This window comes from Nycticebus coucang, chromosome 13 (genome assembly GCF_027406575.1).
Source record: "Nycticebus coucang isolate mNycCou1 chromosome 13, mNycCou1.pri, whole genome shotgun sequence".
Classification (NCBI taxonomy): domain Eukaryota; kingdom Metazoa; phylum Chordata; class Mammalia; order Primates; family Lorisidae; genus Nycticebus; species Nycticebus coucang.
Window position 1 is genome coordinate 55742591 of NC_069792.1, and position 16488 is coordinate 55759078.

Here is a 16488-nt window from a genome sequence, read left to right on the forward strand (position 1 = left end):
AAGAAACAAAATCTGAAAACTTGTTTGCTCATGGTTTTTTTTTTTTCATTTGTGAGAAAACTTCAATTTTGAAAAGGTAAGGGATAAATAGGTGACTGGAGAAGACCACATGGTGAATTATTCATTCCAGCTGGGCCATTCCAGGTCACGAGACAGGAGACTTCCTATAATCTTGCACATAATAGAGATCTGGGCTGACAGAAGCTCTGTTAAATCAACTCATACTGCATTTAATTCTTCAGAACACAGCGCTGATAAAGCCTTGGAAGACCCAGGAGAGACACATCTGAGACGAATTGTCAGGAATCACAGAAAAGCAGGTCAGAATGGAAGCTTGGTTTTTTAAAGGCAATTTGTCCAGAAGGCCGGACAAAGGGAAAATATGGTAGAAGTTTCCTTCTCTTCCCTTGTCACCATTCATGTCACCATTATTAAGATGGCTGTAATAACAGACTGTAAAATAAACAGCATAGTTTTAGGGTGGAGGAGAAAGAGAACAAAATCCTGCCCATGATTGTTATCTTAGAACATTTTGAATGATTATAAAAATAATAAGTGTGCATAGAGGAAATTTTGAAAAACACAGAAAAGCAAAAGAGAAATAATCTCTCTTCTCACAATTCAGAAATAAAATCAATCATTAACATTTGGCATAAGTCCTTTGGCCTATTTTATGTGGAGATATATATATTTGATGGTAACAATAAATCTAAAACTTACATATATATATATATATATATACACACACACACAATTCTTTCCCAAATTAGATAGAGATTATATATAAAATTCTCCCAAAATTTTAGATTTATATTATATGTTGTTTATAACCTGACTTTTTTCACTCAATATGCCTGAGTACTTTAATTATAATATTATGATGTTTTACATTTATTATCACCAGAAAAATGGTTTGTTTTGTATTTTTGAGAGAGAGTCTTGTTTGTTGCCCAGGCTAAAGTATAATGACATCATCATAGTTCATGGCAACCTTAAACTCCTGGACTCAAGCAGTCTAGGAATCCTCAGCACCCCCACTAGCTAAGACTACAGGTACAGAACGCTAAGCCTGAATAATTTATTTTTGTCAGGCACAGTGGTTCATGTCTGTATTTCCAGCTACTTGGGAGGCTTAGGCAAGAGGATCACTTGAGCTCAAGAGTTTGAGATTTTTCTGAGCTGTGATGCCATACGAAGGATGACAACTTGAGATTCTGTCTCAATTTTTTAAAAAAACTACTTTTTGTAGAGGCAGGGGCCTCACTATGTTACCCAAGCTGGTTTTTAATTCCTGGCCTCAAGCAATCCTCAAAGTACTAGCATTGCAGGTGTGAGTCACAGCACCAGCATAATGGTTTTTAATGGTATTATTATTGGTTAAAATTTAAAAAGATTTCTAAAAACTTGATATAGAGTCAAGCAATTTCCTAACATGTGAAGAATGTATTGTTACTGGCTTTGGAAATGAAAGATTTCATTGAATTATATGTCCTAGTACAGGTCCTTGGTATAATATATCTGATCTTAGTTTTACAATATGGAATCATCTGGTAAAAGAAGCCAAGTTACATAATCTCCCTAAGCTTCAGTTTCCTCATCATAAAATGTGATGGTAATGTTACAGCCTCCTTACTCTGCATAATTAAATCCTGGAATTAGCTTTAATATCAGTTAAAAATGGAACACCAAAGTGATACAAATATGCCTTAAACACTTTAGAATAACTAAAAACATAAATGAAAGTTCAGTAAGCTTTTGAAATAGTGCCAATACTTTTTTTTTCCTTTGAAGTAGGAATCTCCTTATTATAGTTGCAGGGGCATCTTTCTTGCATAAATTTCACCCTTAATCCATGATGTATCTACAATTTACAGTTTTACTTTCTTTTTTTTTTTTTTTTTTTTTTTTTTGTAGAGACAGAGTCTCACTGTACCGCCCTCGGGTAGAGTGCCGTGGCGTCACACAGCTCACAGCAACCTCCAACTCCTGGGCTTAAGCGATTCTCTTGCCTCAGCCTCCGGAGTAGCTGGGACTACAGGCGCCCGCCACAACGCCAGGCTATTTACAGTTTTACTTTCTTAAAGGAGAAACAAGAACATACAACATGTACTTGTGGAACAATCTTAAGTGCAAAATACTTTTAGATTTTCTTAATTATTTTCCCCACCCTGAAGTTAAGAGCAACCTGTTTAGTTACTTTCCTTATCAAAATTTTCAAAATATTCCCTTGGTTTTCTCATTCATGCATCATTATTTTACATAATATTTAATAAAGTCATATAATTTCAATAACAAACACCTTTGAAAAACAGTTTATGAACAAATGCAACTATGTGAGCATATGCCTCAGCTGAGGGAAGCTGAGGAGCCCAGCACCCCAGAAGACAATCCACCAGCCTTGAGCATCCAGTGTCTTCTGAATGCAAGTCTACCTGTTTCAGAGGGATGGGAAACTTCAGATAAGACAGCCATAAGCTAAGTGCTCAAGGTTGCCTTAAATATTGATTGAGGCAAGGCATGCAAAATGTTTGGCACAATGCTTGATAAACCCTAACTAAAAAGAAAGAAGAGAAGAAAATGACAAATACCCCTTCTGCTATTTCCTCACGTTCATTGGAATCCAATCAGGTTTAGCCAAGACCAAGCAAAGAAAGCATAGAAGTTGAAGATTTACTGTCAGGACATAATCAGATCTGTGAAGACCTAGTGAAAATATCAGCACATTGAAAGTACTATCTAGACCACAAGGTGCCTGATTCTGATGACCAGTAACCATTAGACATTGGATCCCAAAGTCTGGTGGAACCATATAGATAACAAGTAACGAAACACCAGTGAAGACTTAACTTAGAAGAAATAAACATGCATCTTCCTATTTTTAATTAATTTTTATTATCATCCTTCTTCATCTTAGAAAATTCATCTCATATCACCAATTGTTTTCTTTTAAATTTTACCACACAGCAAAAAAGGATAATAGTTAACATTAGCCTTCAATGAGCTACACTTAGTGGATATCAGAAATGCAATGTGAAAGTAAAAAGGGCTTAGCTCTCCATAAAACACTGAATTAACAGAGCAAACACTAATGATCAGTAGATGCAGTGTCAACAATGTAAACAATGTTGACATATTCATTCAAAATCCTGAGGAGATAGAGTTGAAGCTTATTTCTTTTGCAGATAATCTATGTTGAGAAGATTAAAGAAAAATAGGAGTTAGGGTAGTCCTAGGACTAAGGTTGTAATTAATAAGAAAATGGCCAGGCACAATGGCTCACACCTACAGTCGCAGCACTTTGAGAGGCCAAGGCAGAGGATGGCTTGAACCCAGCCTGGACAACAGAGTGAGACCTCATCTCTACAAAATAATAACAATAATAATAATAAGGAAATGTAATCAAAGAACTCTTACTCAAGTTTTAGTATTATAGGTCTATGAATAGTAGAAGAAAGAATGAAAAGAGAGAAATTTTCTTATACAACAATTTGAAGCAAATATCAGCTGGGTCTCAGGCCAAGTTTGGGTCACATAAATTTATTTTTTTTCTTCTTTTTTTTTTTATTGTTAAATCATAGCTGTGTATATTAGTGCAATCGCCTGTGGATGTGGCCCCACCCATTACCCTCCCTCCACCAAAACCTCCCCCCTCCCTTCCCCTTCCTTGGCCCTTTCCCCATAGTCTTGTGCTATAGTTGGGTTATAGTCTTCATGTGAAAGCTATAATTTAGCTTCATAGTAGGGCTGTACATTGGGTACTTTTTCTTCCATTCCTGAGATACTTTGCTAAGAAGAATATGTTCCAGCTCCATCCATGTAAACATGAAAGAGGTAAAGTCTCCATCTTTCTTTAAGGCTGCATAGTATTCCATGGTATACATGTACCACAATTTGCTAGTCCATTCGTGGGTCGATGGGCACTTGGGCTTCTTCCATGACTTAGCAATTATGAATTGGGCTGCAATAAACATTCTGGTACAGATGTCTTTGTTATATTATGACTTTTGATCTTCTGGGCATAAACCTAGTAAAGGAATTATAGGATCGAATGGCAGGTCAATTTTTAGGTCTCTAAGTGTTCTCCAAACATCCTTCCAGAAGGAACATATTAGTGGGCATTCCCACCAGCAGTGTAGAAGTGTGCCCTTTCCTCCACATCCACGCCAACATTTCTGGTTTTGGGATTTTGTTAGGGTCACATAAATTTAGTTCAACCTTCTTAGGTTGACAGATTCCTTTGATAACCTATGAAAAAGCTATGGATCTCAAAGTAGTTTTTCAACTTCTTATGAAGCTACATGCACTTACCATGTGATCCAGTAATTGCAATGCTAAGCATTTATTCCAAAGAAATGAAAACTTACACAAAAACCTATAAACTAATGTTTATAGCAACTTTATTCATTATAGGCCAAAACTAGAGACAACTTAGATGTTCTTCAGTGGGCAAATGACTAAACAAAGCACAGTATGTTCCAACTGTGGAATACCACTCAGCAATAGAAAGGGCTGAGCTATGGATACACTCAATAACTAGAATGAATCCCAAAGGACTTAATGCCAAGTGGGAGAAAAAAGCACAAATCTCAAGGATCCAAATCATATGATCCTGTTACATAATATTTTTAAAATAACGAAACTATAGGGATAAAGAGTAGATTAGTGTTTGCCAGAAATTAAGGAGCAGACAGCAAGGTGGCTTTGATTATAGATGGAGTAGGAGGAAGCATCTTTGGGTCATGGATCAGTTCTGTACCTTGACTGGGGGGGCAATGGTTACACGAATCTTCATGTGATACAATTGCTTTAAATTATACACACACACAAATGGGCACATGTAAAACTTACGAAATTTCAACCAGCTCTATGATTTGTACCAATGTCAGTTTCCTGCACTTGATATTATACTATAGTTATGGGAGATGTTACCATTGGCAGAAACACAGGGTATCCCTGTACATTTTTTATTTTCACAATTTCCTGTGAATCTGTAATTATTTCAAAATAAAGTTTTTGAAAAACTAGGTCAGTGCATATGTACTATTCTGGAAACACATACTCATGTTGCTAAAGTCAGTTGCCAAATAAAATTATGAGGAGGGGGATTAGGACGTTAAGAGTAAAAAGCAAAGAAAAACAGATTCTAAGTTTTTATTCCATATACTTCTGAGCTATTGTATTTTTTTACTTGAATTCTCTGCATAGTTTGAATTTTTTATAGTATAAACATAATCCTTTAACAACCACAAAAAGAAATGAGGATAAATAATCAGATATATTCTTTCAAAAAATCTGTGGACTCTCTTCCCCACCAAATTCAGTACAGTTTTATATACCGTTGTAGCAAGCTCACAGACCCCCAAACTCTTCTCCTGAAGAGTATGTGCCCCTGCCTAGGAACCCCTGCTTTCAAAAGCCAGATGCCTGCCTGAGTGGAAAGAAGTGGGGTCATGGGACCTATTAAATATATTCTCTAATTACCCTGGGGGCTATTTCCTATGACACTCAGCCACCCTCAAGTGGAAAATAAAGATTCATTCCTTTGTTTCTTTGGAAGTGAGTAGATAGGGAACTGTGTATTGCAACTTTAGGAACCACACCAAGGGTGATCATAACAAACATGAAGGAATACATTAACATATAAATAACTTATTACTAAGAGTACTTAGAACAACATGAGGAAATAGAATGGTTCTTTGAGCATTTGTTTACTAGCTATATTCTGGGCAATATGCACTGAAAATAAGGCAGTGAGAAAAACAGGCTTATTTTCTACCCAGAAACTACTGAGTGCCTAGAGGCATGGGAATGTTCTTTGCCTGCTTAATGCAAAATGTCCCATCTAGTAGAAAATATTCAGTTTATGAACTACTTGTATAAAGGATATGTAAGAATTACAGAACCAGAGTTGAAATATTTTATCTTATCAGTTCTTAAACAAAATAATGAAGAATATATAATATAGGCATTTTATTATTTTATATTGTATTTATATATATATATATTACATACATATGAAAATATATAGAGAAAGAGCACTCATCCAGAATCCAATGTTTATTCAAAAAAACATTTATTTTAATCTTCTGACACAACCATGGCAAAGAAAGCTAAATGACTCAAAAATCCAGCCAAAAGATGCCTTATTGAAATTTTAATGAACGAGTTGGGTAGAAAACTACAATGCTACATTAATAGGAACAAGATTGGTGAAGTATTAAAAATTTGAAGTTGAGAAGCAGAATGGCCTAGAACACATGTACTTAATAGGATCAATGCTATTAATATCCCAAGACTGCCTGGGTTGGAATATTGAATCTCCCACTTAACAGCTGGGTGACCAAGGGAGACTCCTGTGGCTCGGTTTCTTCATCTACAGAATGGACACGTGATAGAATTGTAATGAGGGTTAAATAAATTAGAGTGCCATGAAAGTAGTTGTCTAACTTTTCAGTAAGCATTTTGTATTAGAGTCCTCCAGAAAAACAGAATTACCAGGACAGAGAGAAAGAAATAAATGTATTATGAGGAATTGACTCGCCTGATGCTGAGGGTTTGAGAAGTTCCGTGTATTGCCATCTGCAAGCTAGAAACCTGGGAAACCCAATGGTATGATCCAGTCCAAGTTTGAAGGCTTAGGAACCAAGACAGCCAAAGGTGCAATTCCCAGCCAAAAGGCAGGAGAAGACTGATGTCCTAGTTCAAGAAAGTCAGGCAGAAAGAGTGTTCAATCTTCCTATGCCTTTCTGTTCTATTCAGGCCCTCACTGGGGAAAGCAGTCTGCTTTATTCAGCCCACCAATTCAAATGCTGATCTCTTCCAGAAACACCTTCACAAGCACACCCAGAAACAATGTTTAACCAGATATCTGGGCATCTTATTGCCCAGTTAAGAGAACACATAAAAGTAACCATCACACATTTGGGACTGAAACCAAATTCTATGGGTATTTAGAAAAAACAAATTCCTAGAAGAGTAGTTATTTGACTTGGGTAGGAATCCACCAGGTGCTGGTGTGAAGGGGTGCTCTCTCCCAGATGGAAACCAGGCAATGGCCAAGGCAGAAAGGTGAGAACACATTTGGGGAAAAGTGGACAAGCACAGTTGGCTGCAGCTTGGAGTCATGCCTCATGAAAACAGACACTGGCCTGAAGGGTAGTGAAGCTCAACAAACAAAACCCTGGCTGCCAACTAACGGCCGGGATTTCCCTTAATGAGTAATGCTACACCTCTGAAGGATTTTGAACAAAGGAGACCTCTGACCAGTCCTATACTTGGAGAAAATCAACTCATCCCACAGTTTAGATAAGGCGATGGGGAAGACAGTTGTGAGATCCTTACATAATAAAAGATCAGGAGAGGTGTAGCAGAGGCCAAAGCAGAATTATAATAGATGAAAAGAGACAGAAATGAATAATAACTGAGTAAAGAGAGCAATGGAAGAAATGAGCAGGGCCATAAAAGAAATAGAAAATATACAAATAAATCTGAGACATAATTACATGTCAAGCTTACTGAGCACTTTCCAGTATTCACATTTGATATATTAATCATGTAAAAATAACTATGGAAACTGGTAAAACTATCCCCTTATTTACTCATAAGAAACTGAGACTCAGAAAAGTGAAATTATTTGCCTAGATCACATGGCCAGTTAGAAGCAAAGCCAGGATTTGATCCCAAATCTTCTTGACTCCAGAGTTCATGTTCATGACCCTAGACCAGTGTTTTTCAACCTTTTTTCATCTTAGAGCACCCTTAAACCTATAGTTAAACTTCCAGAGCACACTTGAATTATGTTGATCAAAAAAAAAAAAGTATAAAAAATAATATACTTACTATGTTTTGAACTTCTTTTAAAACTAATTTAATTAATGATCTTTAAAAATTGTCGAGCATAGTTAAAACACTCTCACAGCACATCAGTGTGCCATGGCACACAGGTTGAAAATCACTACCCTAGACCATCCTATTAGAGTAGAGGAAGTGGGGTGGAAGATGCCAATTCTTTTTGGAAAGATTACTGGACATCCAGAGGAATTTGTCAAATGGGTAGCTAGAAAGGCACAATGAAGTTTAAGGATATGAGGGCTGCAGAATGGAATTTAGAAGCTTCATGGAGATTTTGTAAAAATTAGTGAAGTCACTGAAGTGAATAATCAATAATAGATCATTTATAATTATTAACTTGCACGTTCATGCGTTGGGATGTAATCATGTTTATCTGAAGAGCCAACACAGCAGTTTTAAAGGGATTCACAAACAGAAGAAAGCTGCTGTTCTCTCCAGTAAGCAATATTTTAGTGGCAAAACACCCTGTGAATGGCTTGTGAGTACAAAGCGGCTAGCATGTGAATAGCTTTTTACAATATCACGTTCTCGCCTTCCACTTGGGAAGGAAGCACAATGCTACCATAAGCAGATACTAACAGAGCACAGATGCTGGCGCTGATGTCAGCTTAAATGCTGTCCCATATTCCTCCCCCCAAAAAATTCCCAAAGTACCACGCATGCATAAATCTTATATTTTTATGAATTACTGCCATTATAGCAACCTGACACTGAAAATCTGTGTCTTAGATGTGAATGGATCTTTCTAGATAGTTTAGTTTCTCTCAGACTCATAATTTATACTTGTCCACACAGGCATTGCTTCCCAGGTTGCCCAAACGGCAGCCTGTACCCAGTATGGCTAAAGTTCAAAAATGTAGTTTAATTGTAATTCAGAGGAGCAAAATCAGTCTGATGCTTCTGTTGCTGTATTATAAACATCCAACCACAGATTCAACATTAATATTTCCATTTCTTATCAACAGCAGTTTTCCAGAGCTGACAAATACATTCCTCCATACAATTTTATGCTTTGTAAAAGGTGACCTATACTTTCTTTTCAAATGCAGTTTCTTTAATGAAAATATTGTAATGTCAGTCCATGCAAAGCAATGCATATTAATATGCGTTTACATCTGTCTCATATTAATATTCATGCCTGAATCCACATCCCTACACAAAGCCAATTTTCTGACCATCTGTGTGATGGCTGGTGGATGCAATGAATAAATTTTATTTGTGAGGGGAGTGATAAATCATGTATCTTCAGTTTTTCACCCACAATCTTTCCTCTTAGGTGCAAAAATGTTTTTATCGTGGTTTGGAATATTTAAGTAAATGAAGCAGATTAACCCTTTAATATTCCTACAGATACTGGCAATTTCATGAAGGCCATGAAAATGTAATGTCTATAACTCTAACCAAAAATAAGGAAAAGAAACTATAGATTTACTTGTTTAGATTTGATATCCCTGGTTTCTATGTGAGTTCCAGCCTTCTACAATCATTTTGTGTATTGTTTAAAATGTGGTTCTAGCTGTTTCAAGATGTTTCACAGATGAAAAAAAGCTCCTGCCACAAAAGTATATTCCTAAAGAAACTCTTATGGCCATCAAATATCTTAAAAGTCCTACAAAGTGTAACCATATACAGAGAAGAAGGTTTTAAACAGGAAAGAATATTCCAAACAAAGAGGGTTTATCAGTATTTACATAATTATCTTAACAGTATTTACATAACTGAATGATATGTTCAATTTTACCCAAGTAAAATATCAAGATTTTAGCAGGAAAAATGTTTTTCTAAATTAGGTTATCTATTAAGGAATATTGCATCCAAATCTAAGAAGCAATTACTGTGTGGGATATGAGACAAATGAAGTAAATTAACCTGGTAAACAGACCCCAAAGAGAAGGAGTAAAGTGAAAAGCAATCATATCATGGTAGGGAGAGTCTGAAAAATATTGCACGCTGAAGAAAGAAGAATGATTTGATGGGTTGAATAATGAAAACCATGTTAGATGGTCTAAGATGGTTTCCTTGCTTCTTCCAGGAATGCTTTCTATGAATTCTAGATGAGTGGGCTGCTAGATTGAACCCAAACCCAAAGTTTCAATTTGATTTAATTTACCTTCTCTGAGTTAGGGCATTTGTAAGGTCACTAAGAATGTTCACAGTCACAAATAGTACAAACCATAACTTCCAGGTCAAAGCAGAAATAAATTGGAACTTCTTATTCTCATTTTCTGAGTGCTGAAAGTTTCTACTTTTATTGTGATGACACTGAACCAAGTGACAAGGTCAAATGAAACTCTCAGAGCTATCAGTTCACTGTAGATACAGCCCTGGTTACCGAATGAATATCCAAATCATAAGTGTAGGAGGGTCAAAGAAATTTTGTCTCAAATAAGCAAGAGTTACTTATTGAACACCTGCTACTTTCAAGGCACCATACTAATGAAGAGCTCACGATGCCATGTTAGCTTCAGAAAGCTTACCACCCAGCTAACAACGAAAACAGAATCTCTCAGAAGATTCTTAAGCATTCAGTTGGCATATGATAAATATAAACTATATATTATAAAAGGAATTTAAAAGATAGTGAGTTCCTGTTATCCCAAGTAATCAAGAAATCTCTCCAAGTGGAATTTAAGATCAATCTCAGATGATTAAAGTAAGAGAAGTCATTTCAGGGGAGAAGCTTTGAAAGGCTCACAGCCGGAAGTATTTTAGTGGGAGGAAGTAGGAGTAATGGGTGGAAATGTGGGTAGATGACTCTTGTTGCAGCTGAGAATTAATGTCCAAAACTATGGGAGTAGAGGGAAATGATTTTAGGTAGTATACAGACAGGAATTAAATAACACTGAATTATACAATCAGAAAAATAATCCCTCAGTAACTCTCAGTTAATTCTCTTAATTACCTCAAGAAGACAGCCTCAGTTTGGTGCCAATGTATCTTTAACACCACTGCAGTATTTGCTAAATCCTTCTTTTTGATAGAGAGAGCCAACCTCAAGACTCAAAGTCCACAGAATAAATTTGATAGCATTGTTTGGTTTTATACATTTACTTATAGAATTACTTCACATTGTACCAACTAGTACTTGTTGGTCTTCCATTGTGTGGTAATATTTCCCTCAAAGAAAATTTATTTAAAATTCTAAAAATTAGCTGTCTTTAAAACTGGTTGAAAGCAAATGACTTAAAGTTTGGATCTAACATGACATAGTAATTGGCAAGATGGAAAGATGAGATGGTCTCAGTTCAGAAATGCCTCAATATACAAGCTGACTGCTTTAAATTCCAGCCTTTGATTTCAATTCAATTTGATAATTCTAAGTATACTTATATGTATGGTGCTGAATAAGCATCCTGAGGTCATGTTTGTAAAATCTCTTTCAGATCTAGAATTTTTAAAATTATATGCCTAAACCTATTTCCTATAAATGCAAAAGGGAACATTATCTAAATTGATGTAAGAGTGGAAAAACACACAATGGGTTAGCAAGCCTCATCCTTCAGAGATTTACCATAAGAGATATAAACATAAAATACTTCACCAGAAGCACAAGGATATTTCTTCCATTAGATTACTCTAGATTTCATACCATATACTTAAATATGATTTAGCATAATATTGATACTTATTTATATTTGCCACCTATCTATTTCACAGTAATACTATAAGGATTAGTGATATTTAATGTTTCTTAAGCTTTCTCAGCTCTTAAAAGAAAATACACACTATAAAATCAAGGTAATAGTAATAATAGTCATCATCATAATAGCAATAACTGCTCATGCATTTTCAAATGTGGGCTCTGTGTTGATGGAAAGGGAAATCAGGCTGGAAGCTACAAAGACAGGCTTATTGTTGAGTTAGAACACAAAGACTTAGGATGGGATAAGAATGATGCTATTTATAATTTATCAAGATCTCCGGTAGGGTCTGAAGTATGACATTTGTAACAACTCCCGGGTTAATGATGCTGCTCGTCTGAGGACTTTGAGTAGTCAAACCCTTACCACTCTTTCAGAGTCAGATCTAAAATAAACACCATTGACTGTCAGAGGACTTAAGGGAGTGTGTCTGAATGTATCTTGTAAAGTCTATCACCATGGCTTAAGCCTGTCCCATTTGTGTCACCTTTATACCTGGTATTCTATTTGCATTGTTCAATCCTACATGAAAATTATTTCCTTCATTGTCTCTCTGCCCCACTCTTATCCCTAAACCATATGTAAACACTTTAAAAGCAAAAACAGGCCAATCATTGTGGCTCACACCTATAATCTTAGCACTTTGGACTACCAAGGCAGGATCATGTGAGGTCAGGAGTTCGAGACCAGCCTAAGCAAGAGGGAAACCCCTTTCTAAAAATTAATTGGTCATGGTGCCACATTCTTGTAGTCCCAGCTATCCAGGAGGCTGAGGCACAAGGATGATTTGAGCCCAAGAGTCTGAAGTTGCTATGAGCTATGCTGATGTCACTATGTTCTAGTCAGGGCAACATTGCGACCTTGCCTCCAAAAAAAGGCAAAAGCCATCATTTATTCTAAGGACTGATCATAGCAAGAGTGAGCAAGTTGGACCTTTATAGGATGGGTAGGACTTAAGGGGAATGGAATGCCATGGGCCCAACCCAGGGAAAGAGTTTGATTCCTTAAGCCCAGGGAGACGGAGGACTCCAAGGATGAGTTGCTCCTCCCTGGCTCTCTTTGAGCATTACAGGTGGGGACTCGGACCATAAATAGCAGTCCCCAGGGAGCTGTGACCCCTGGGGGTCCCCTTCATGGAATGGTCAATGGGCTGGAAGTCAGAAGGCTTCTCAATTTTCCCAAACTGTGTAAGTTCTTGAGGTCTTTTACAGTCTCAAGGGAACAACTGGCCAACACAAAGCCAGGTAGGTTCATTAAATCAGATTTAATGAAATGAGAAAAATCCTTCCTTAAATGTGACTTTTTTTCCTTACATGACCATATTATAGGGCAGGACATGTATGGATCCATGAAACACTGGGAGAAAATACTCCAAAATGTTATTGTTAATATTTTGAAGCTGGTTTATAAGGCAGTTGATTTTCTTCTTTAAACATTAACATGTTTTTTCAAAAATTAAAACAAATGCCTAAGTTGCCTCTAGAATTAGGAAAAGAAAATATAAGAACTGTCCTTTAAAACCAGGGCACATATCTTACTCGCCTATTTTATATGCAGCACCTACCCCTGCGCTAGTACACAGCAGGCAGAGAAAAAATAACTAAATTATATTAAATAAACATTCAAAGCCCATGCCATAATGGTAAGTTAATACAATTTCTCTAGTGTTCAAGAAATAGTCCATGCACATATGAAAGAAAGTAAGCTATTCTGAGAACAGCTATTCCGAGAATAGCATTTTATATAAGATTATTAAAAATTATTATGAGAGATATTATGTAAAGCATTGAGCAAAGGCAGTCTAGGCGCGGGGTAGTGTCCATGATTTGGCAACAGAGGCTTCATTTAGGTCCCTGTTTGCACTAAGTGCAAACCTCCAAAACCGCATCTATAAATATAAGTTCTATCAACTTATACACAGTATCTGTACCATCAAATGAAGTATAGAATGTAAAGGCAATTTTGAATCTATGATGTACTATACTGCACTATTTTGATTACAAAAGCCTATATTTGGTAGAATGAAATACTAACACAGTCTCAAGGGAACTTGGGGCCATCTTGGAAGCCCAAGTGGGACCACAGTCCCACTTACTTCCTCTTTTGAAATCATTTAGCCATCAAAAACATTGAACTAGACATTTATTTCCATGTTCTTCTTCTTTGTCCAGTGAATGATCTTTTAAGTTAGCTCTTAACATAATCACAAACCAATGTGGTAAAATATGAATTTAGGTGGAGGTTGCTCAGTTGACTTCTTACACTTGACTGTCTGGTTCACTTGCATATTTATTATCTCGACAATATTTATTGTCAGGCACTTCTCTAGGAGCTAGAGATTCAGAAGTGAGTGAGATAAAGGTCTCTCCCCTGCTATAGGTTTCCTTCTAGTGGGAAAAGATCAACAATCAAGAAGTAAACAAATAAAGAAGCGATTCTAAGTCTGGGATAAGTGCCAGCAAGGAAGTAAGTGGGACTGTGGTTCCACTTGGGCTTCCAAGATGGCTCCAAGACCCTGCCTCCCTCCCTATCTATAGCCATGCCCTGTGCCTTCCCCATGCCACACTGCCCAATAGAACATGGCAGAAGAGATGGTGACTTACTCCCAGCATCAGTTATAGAGGAAACTATGACTTGTTTTAGTCACTCTATTATGCTGTAAAATCTGGGGAAGAAGCCAAGTGTCCTATTATTAGGACACTCAGGCAGCCTGTGAAGAGGCCCATGTGACAGACAGCCGTCAAGGAACTGAGACCCGCAAACAACTGGATGAACAGCCTTGTGAGTGGACTCTCCAGGCCCAGATGAATGCAGCCACAGCCGACGGCTTGGATGCCACCTCAGGAGAAATCGTCAGACAGGAAGGACCACCAGATCCCAGATTCCTGTCACACAGGAAATGTGAGACAGTAAATCTTGGAGGATGGGCAGGGGTTGAAAAGACTTGCTTGAGGATGTCTCTTGCTTGAGGATGTCTCTTGTCCTCAGGCCTAAAGGACAAGAAGAAGCTATGCAAAGAGAGGCAGTAGAGGGAAGGGCTTGGAAAGTTAGAGAAGCTCCCCCTTCCCATCAGCTCACCTGCTACACTGGTGCTCCTCCCCTGCCGTGTTTCTCTTCTACCTGCACTTGGGCTGAGTCTTCTTAGTAGGGACTGCACCCAGCACTGGCCTAGTCAGATCCTTCTCACCCTTTAAAATCAAACTGAAGCCAAATCTCCTTCAAGAAGCTTCAGTGGCTCCTCTTACCCATTTCTTTGAACTTGTCATGCGCACATTGACAATCAAGCCTTCGCTGGAGGCAAATGGCCCAGGATGGCCACTGCTTTCTATGGAAACCACAAAGGTATTTAGGACAGTAAGCCACATGGACAGGCTTCCTTTTTTGTCCCACTGCAGGCTGCAGTGACAGAAGGTCAGCTGCCTGCTATCCCTCTGTAGCACTTCCTCAATGCCTCATGACTTTCCACCCTTAAAGTTGGGGGTGGAGTTGGACAGTTTCTACAGTACTCACTGTCCCTTCATTGCTGCTCCAAAGAATAACATTTAAAACCCAAATGCAATTCAGCGGTTACCACTGCACAGATCGGATTCTTCTAGCTCTGGCAACTCACTCCTCTTCCTCCAAGACCATGTCTGATAAACCTGATGTGGCTGAGATCAAGAAATTTGATAAGTCAAAATTGAAGAAGATGAAAATGCAAGAGAAAAATCCACTGCATTCCAAAGAAAAGATCGAACAGGAGAAACAAGCAGGCAGGGCGTAAGGGCGAGTGCCACCAATACGTGCTGTACATTCCACAAGCATTGCCTTCTTATTTTACTTCTTTTAGCTGTTTAAATTGTAAGATGCAGAGAGGTTGGATCAAGTTTAAATGACTGTGCTGCCCCTTTCACTTCAAAGTATCCAGAACTACTGACAACGAAGGCCACGGCTGCCTCTACCATCTGCCTGTCTGGCTGGCAAGGAAGGAAAAGAACTTGATGTTGGTGAAGAAAGAATCAGGATGGGACGACAGTGAAATCTAGAACCCCTCTATCGGTTCCCAAGTTCTTGCCTCCCCAGGGTTTCTATAGGCTGTAAAATGCAGTTTAATCAGAGTGCCATTTTTTTGTTCAAATGATTTTAATTATTGAAATACTCAATTTTTAAATAATGCAAATATAAACTTTTAAAACCTGAAAAAAAATAAGACCCAAATGCAGCTGCCTGGATGTCCCCATAGACGTTTCTGGTGCTAGGGGCAAGGATGGTGGAACAGCCTCAGCCTCAACTTTACAAGTGCTCGAGCATAAATTACCATCCCCCCAATATCTCAGTACTCGCACCAGAATTCCATTTTCCTGGTCTCCCATCGCTTTGATTTCCTGCCTTCAGGGCAGTTCTCTCCATCTCTGTTATGCATCTTTCCTCCTCACTCCCTTCTCTCTAGCCCATAAGCACCCCAGTGTGAGATGCGGCTCCCTTTTCCTTTCTCCTCTCCCCCAAATTGTCACCAGCACACAAAAGTGTGAGGCAGAGCTTTGGAACCGGCAGAAGAAAGTCCAGCACAGCTAACAACAAACACTATTAGAATTCCTGTAAGTAACTGGCCACCAGCCCCCAATCTCCTGAAATGCATTTTCCTCCCCAAAGCATATTGATAATCACTGCAGAGGAGGAAGATTTAGAAAAAAAAAATGAAAAGAAAAGAAAATTTAGAGGGTAAGAAATATTACAAATTCTTTGCACGGATCTTAAATTCATCATTCTGACTTTCTTCCTCAAATGGCATCAAAGCTCTGTTAACCAAAGGTTTGCCTTCTTTTTGGTGTCACTATTGCTATTTCTCTAAACAATGAAGCCCACAGCTGCCTCTTTCCATGACTGAACTCTATGGTTTTTAAAGAATCCCTCTCTTCTTAAACTGAAGGTGCAAGTCCAAGGTGTAAGCAATTGTCCTCACAGCTGTCTGCCTTCGCCAGCATGTGCTTGGCGTTGCCAAGATCCTCCACACTCA

At 37.9% G+C, this 16488-nt stretch overlaps 1 protein-coding gene across 1 annotated transcript; it reads left to right on the forward strand.

Moving 5' to 3' along the window:
* Window positions 1-15120: 15120 nt before the first annotated feature.
* On the forward strand, window positions 15121-15255 carry LOC128563252 (thymosin beta-4-like). Its single transcript, XM_053558558.1, has one exon. It carries the CDS (start codon window positions 15121-15123, stop codon window positions 15253-15255), a length of 135 nt encoding a protein of 44 aa, XP_053414533.1.
* The last annotated feature ends 1233 nt before the right edge of the window (window positions 15256-16488 follow it).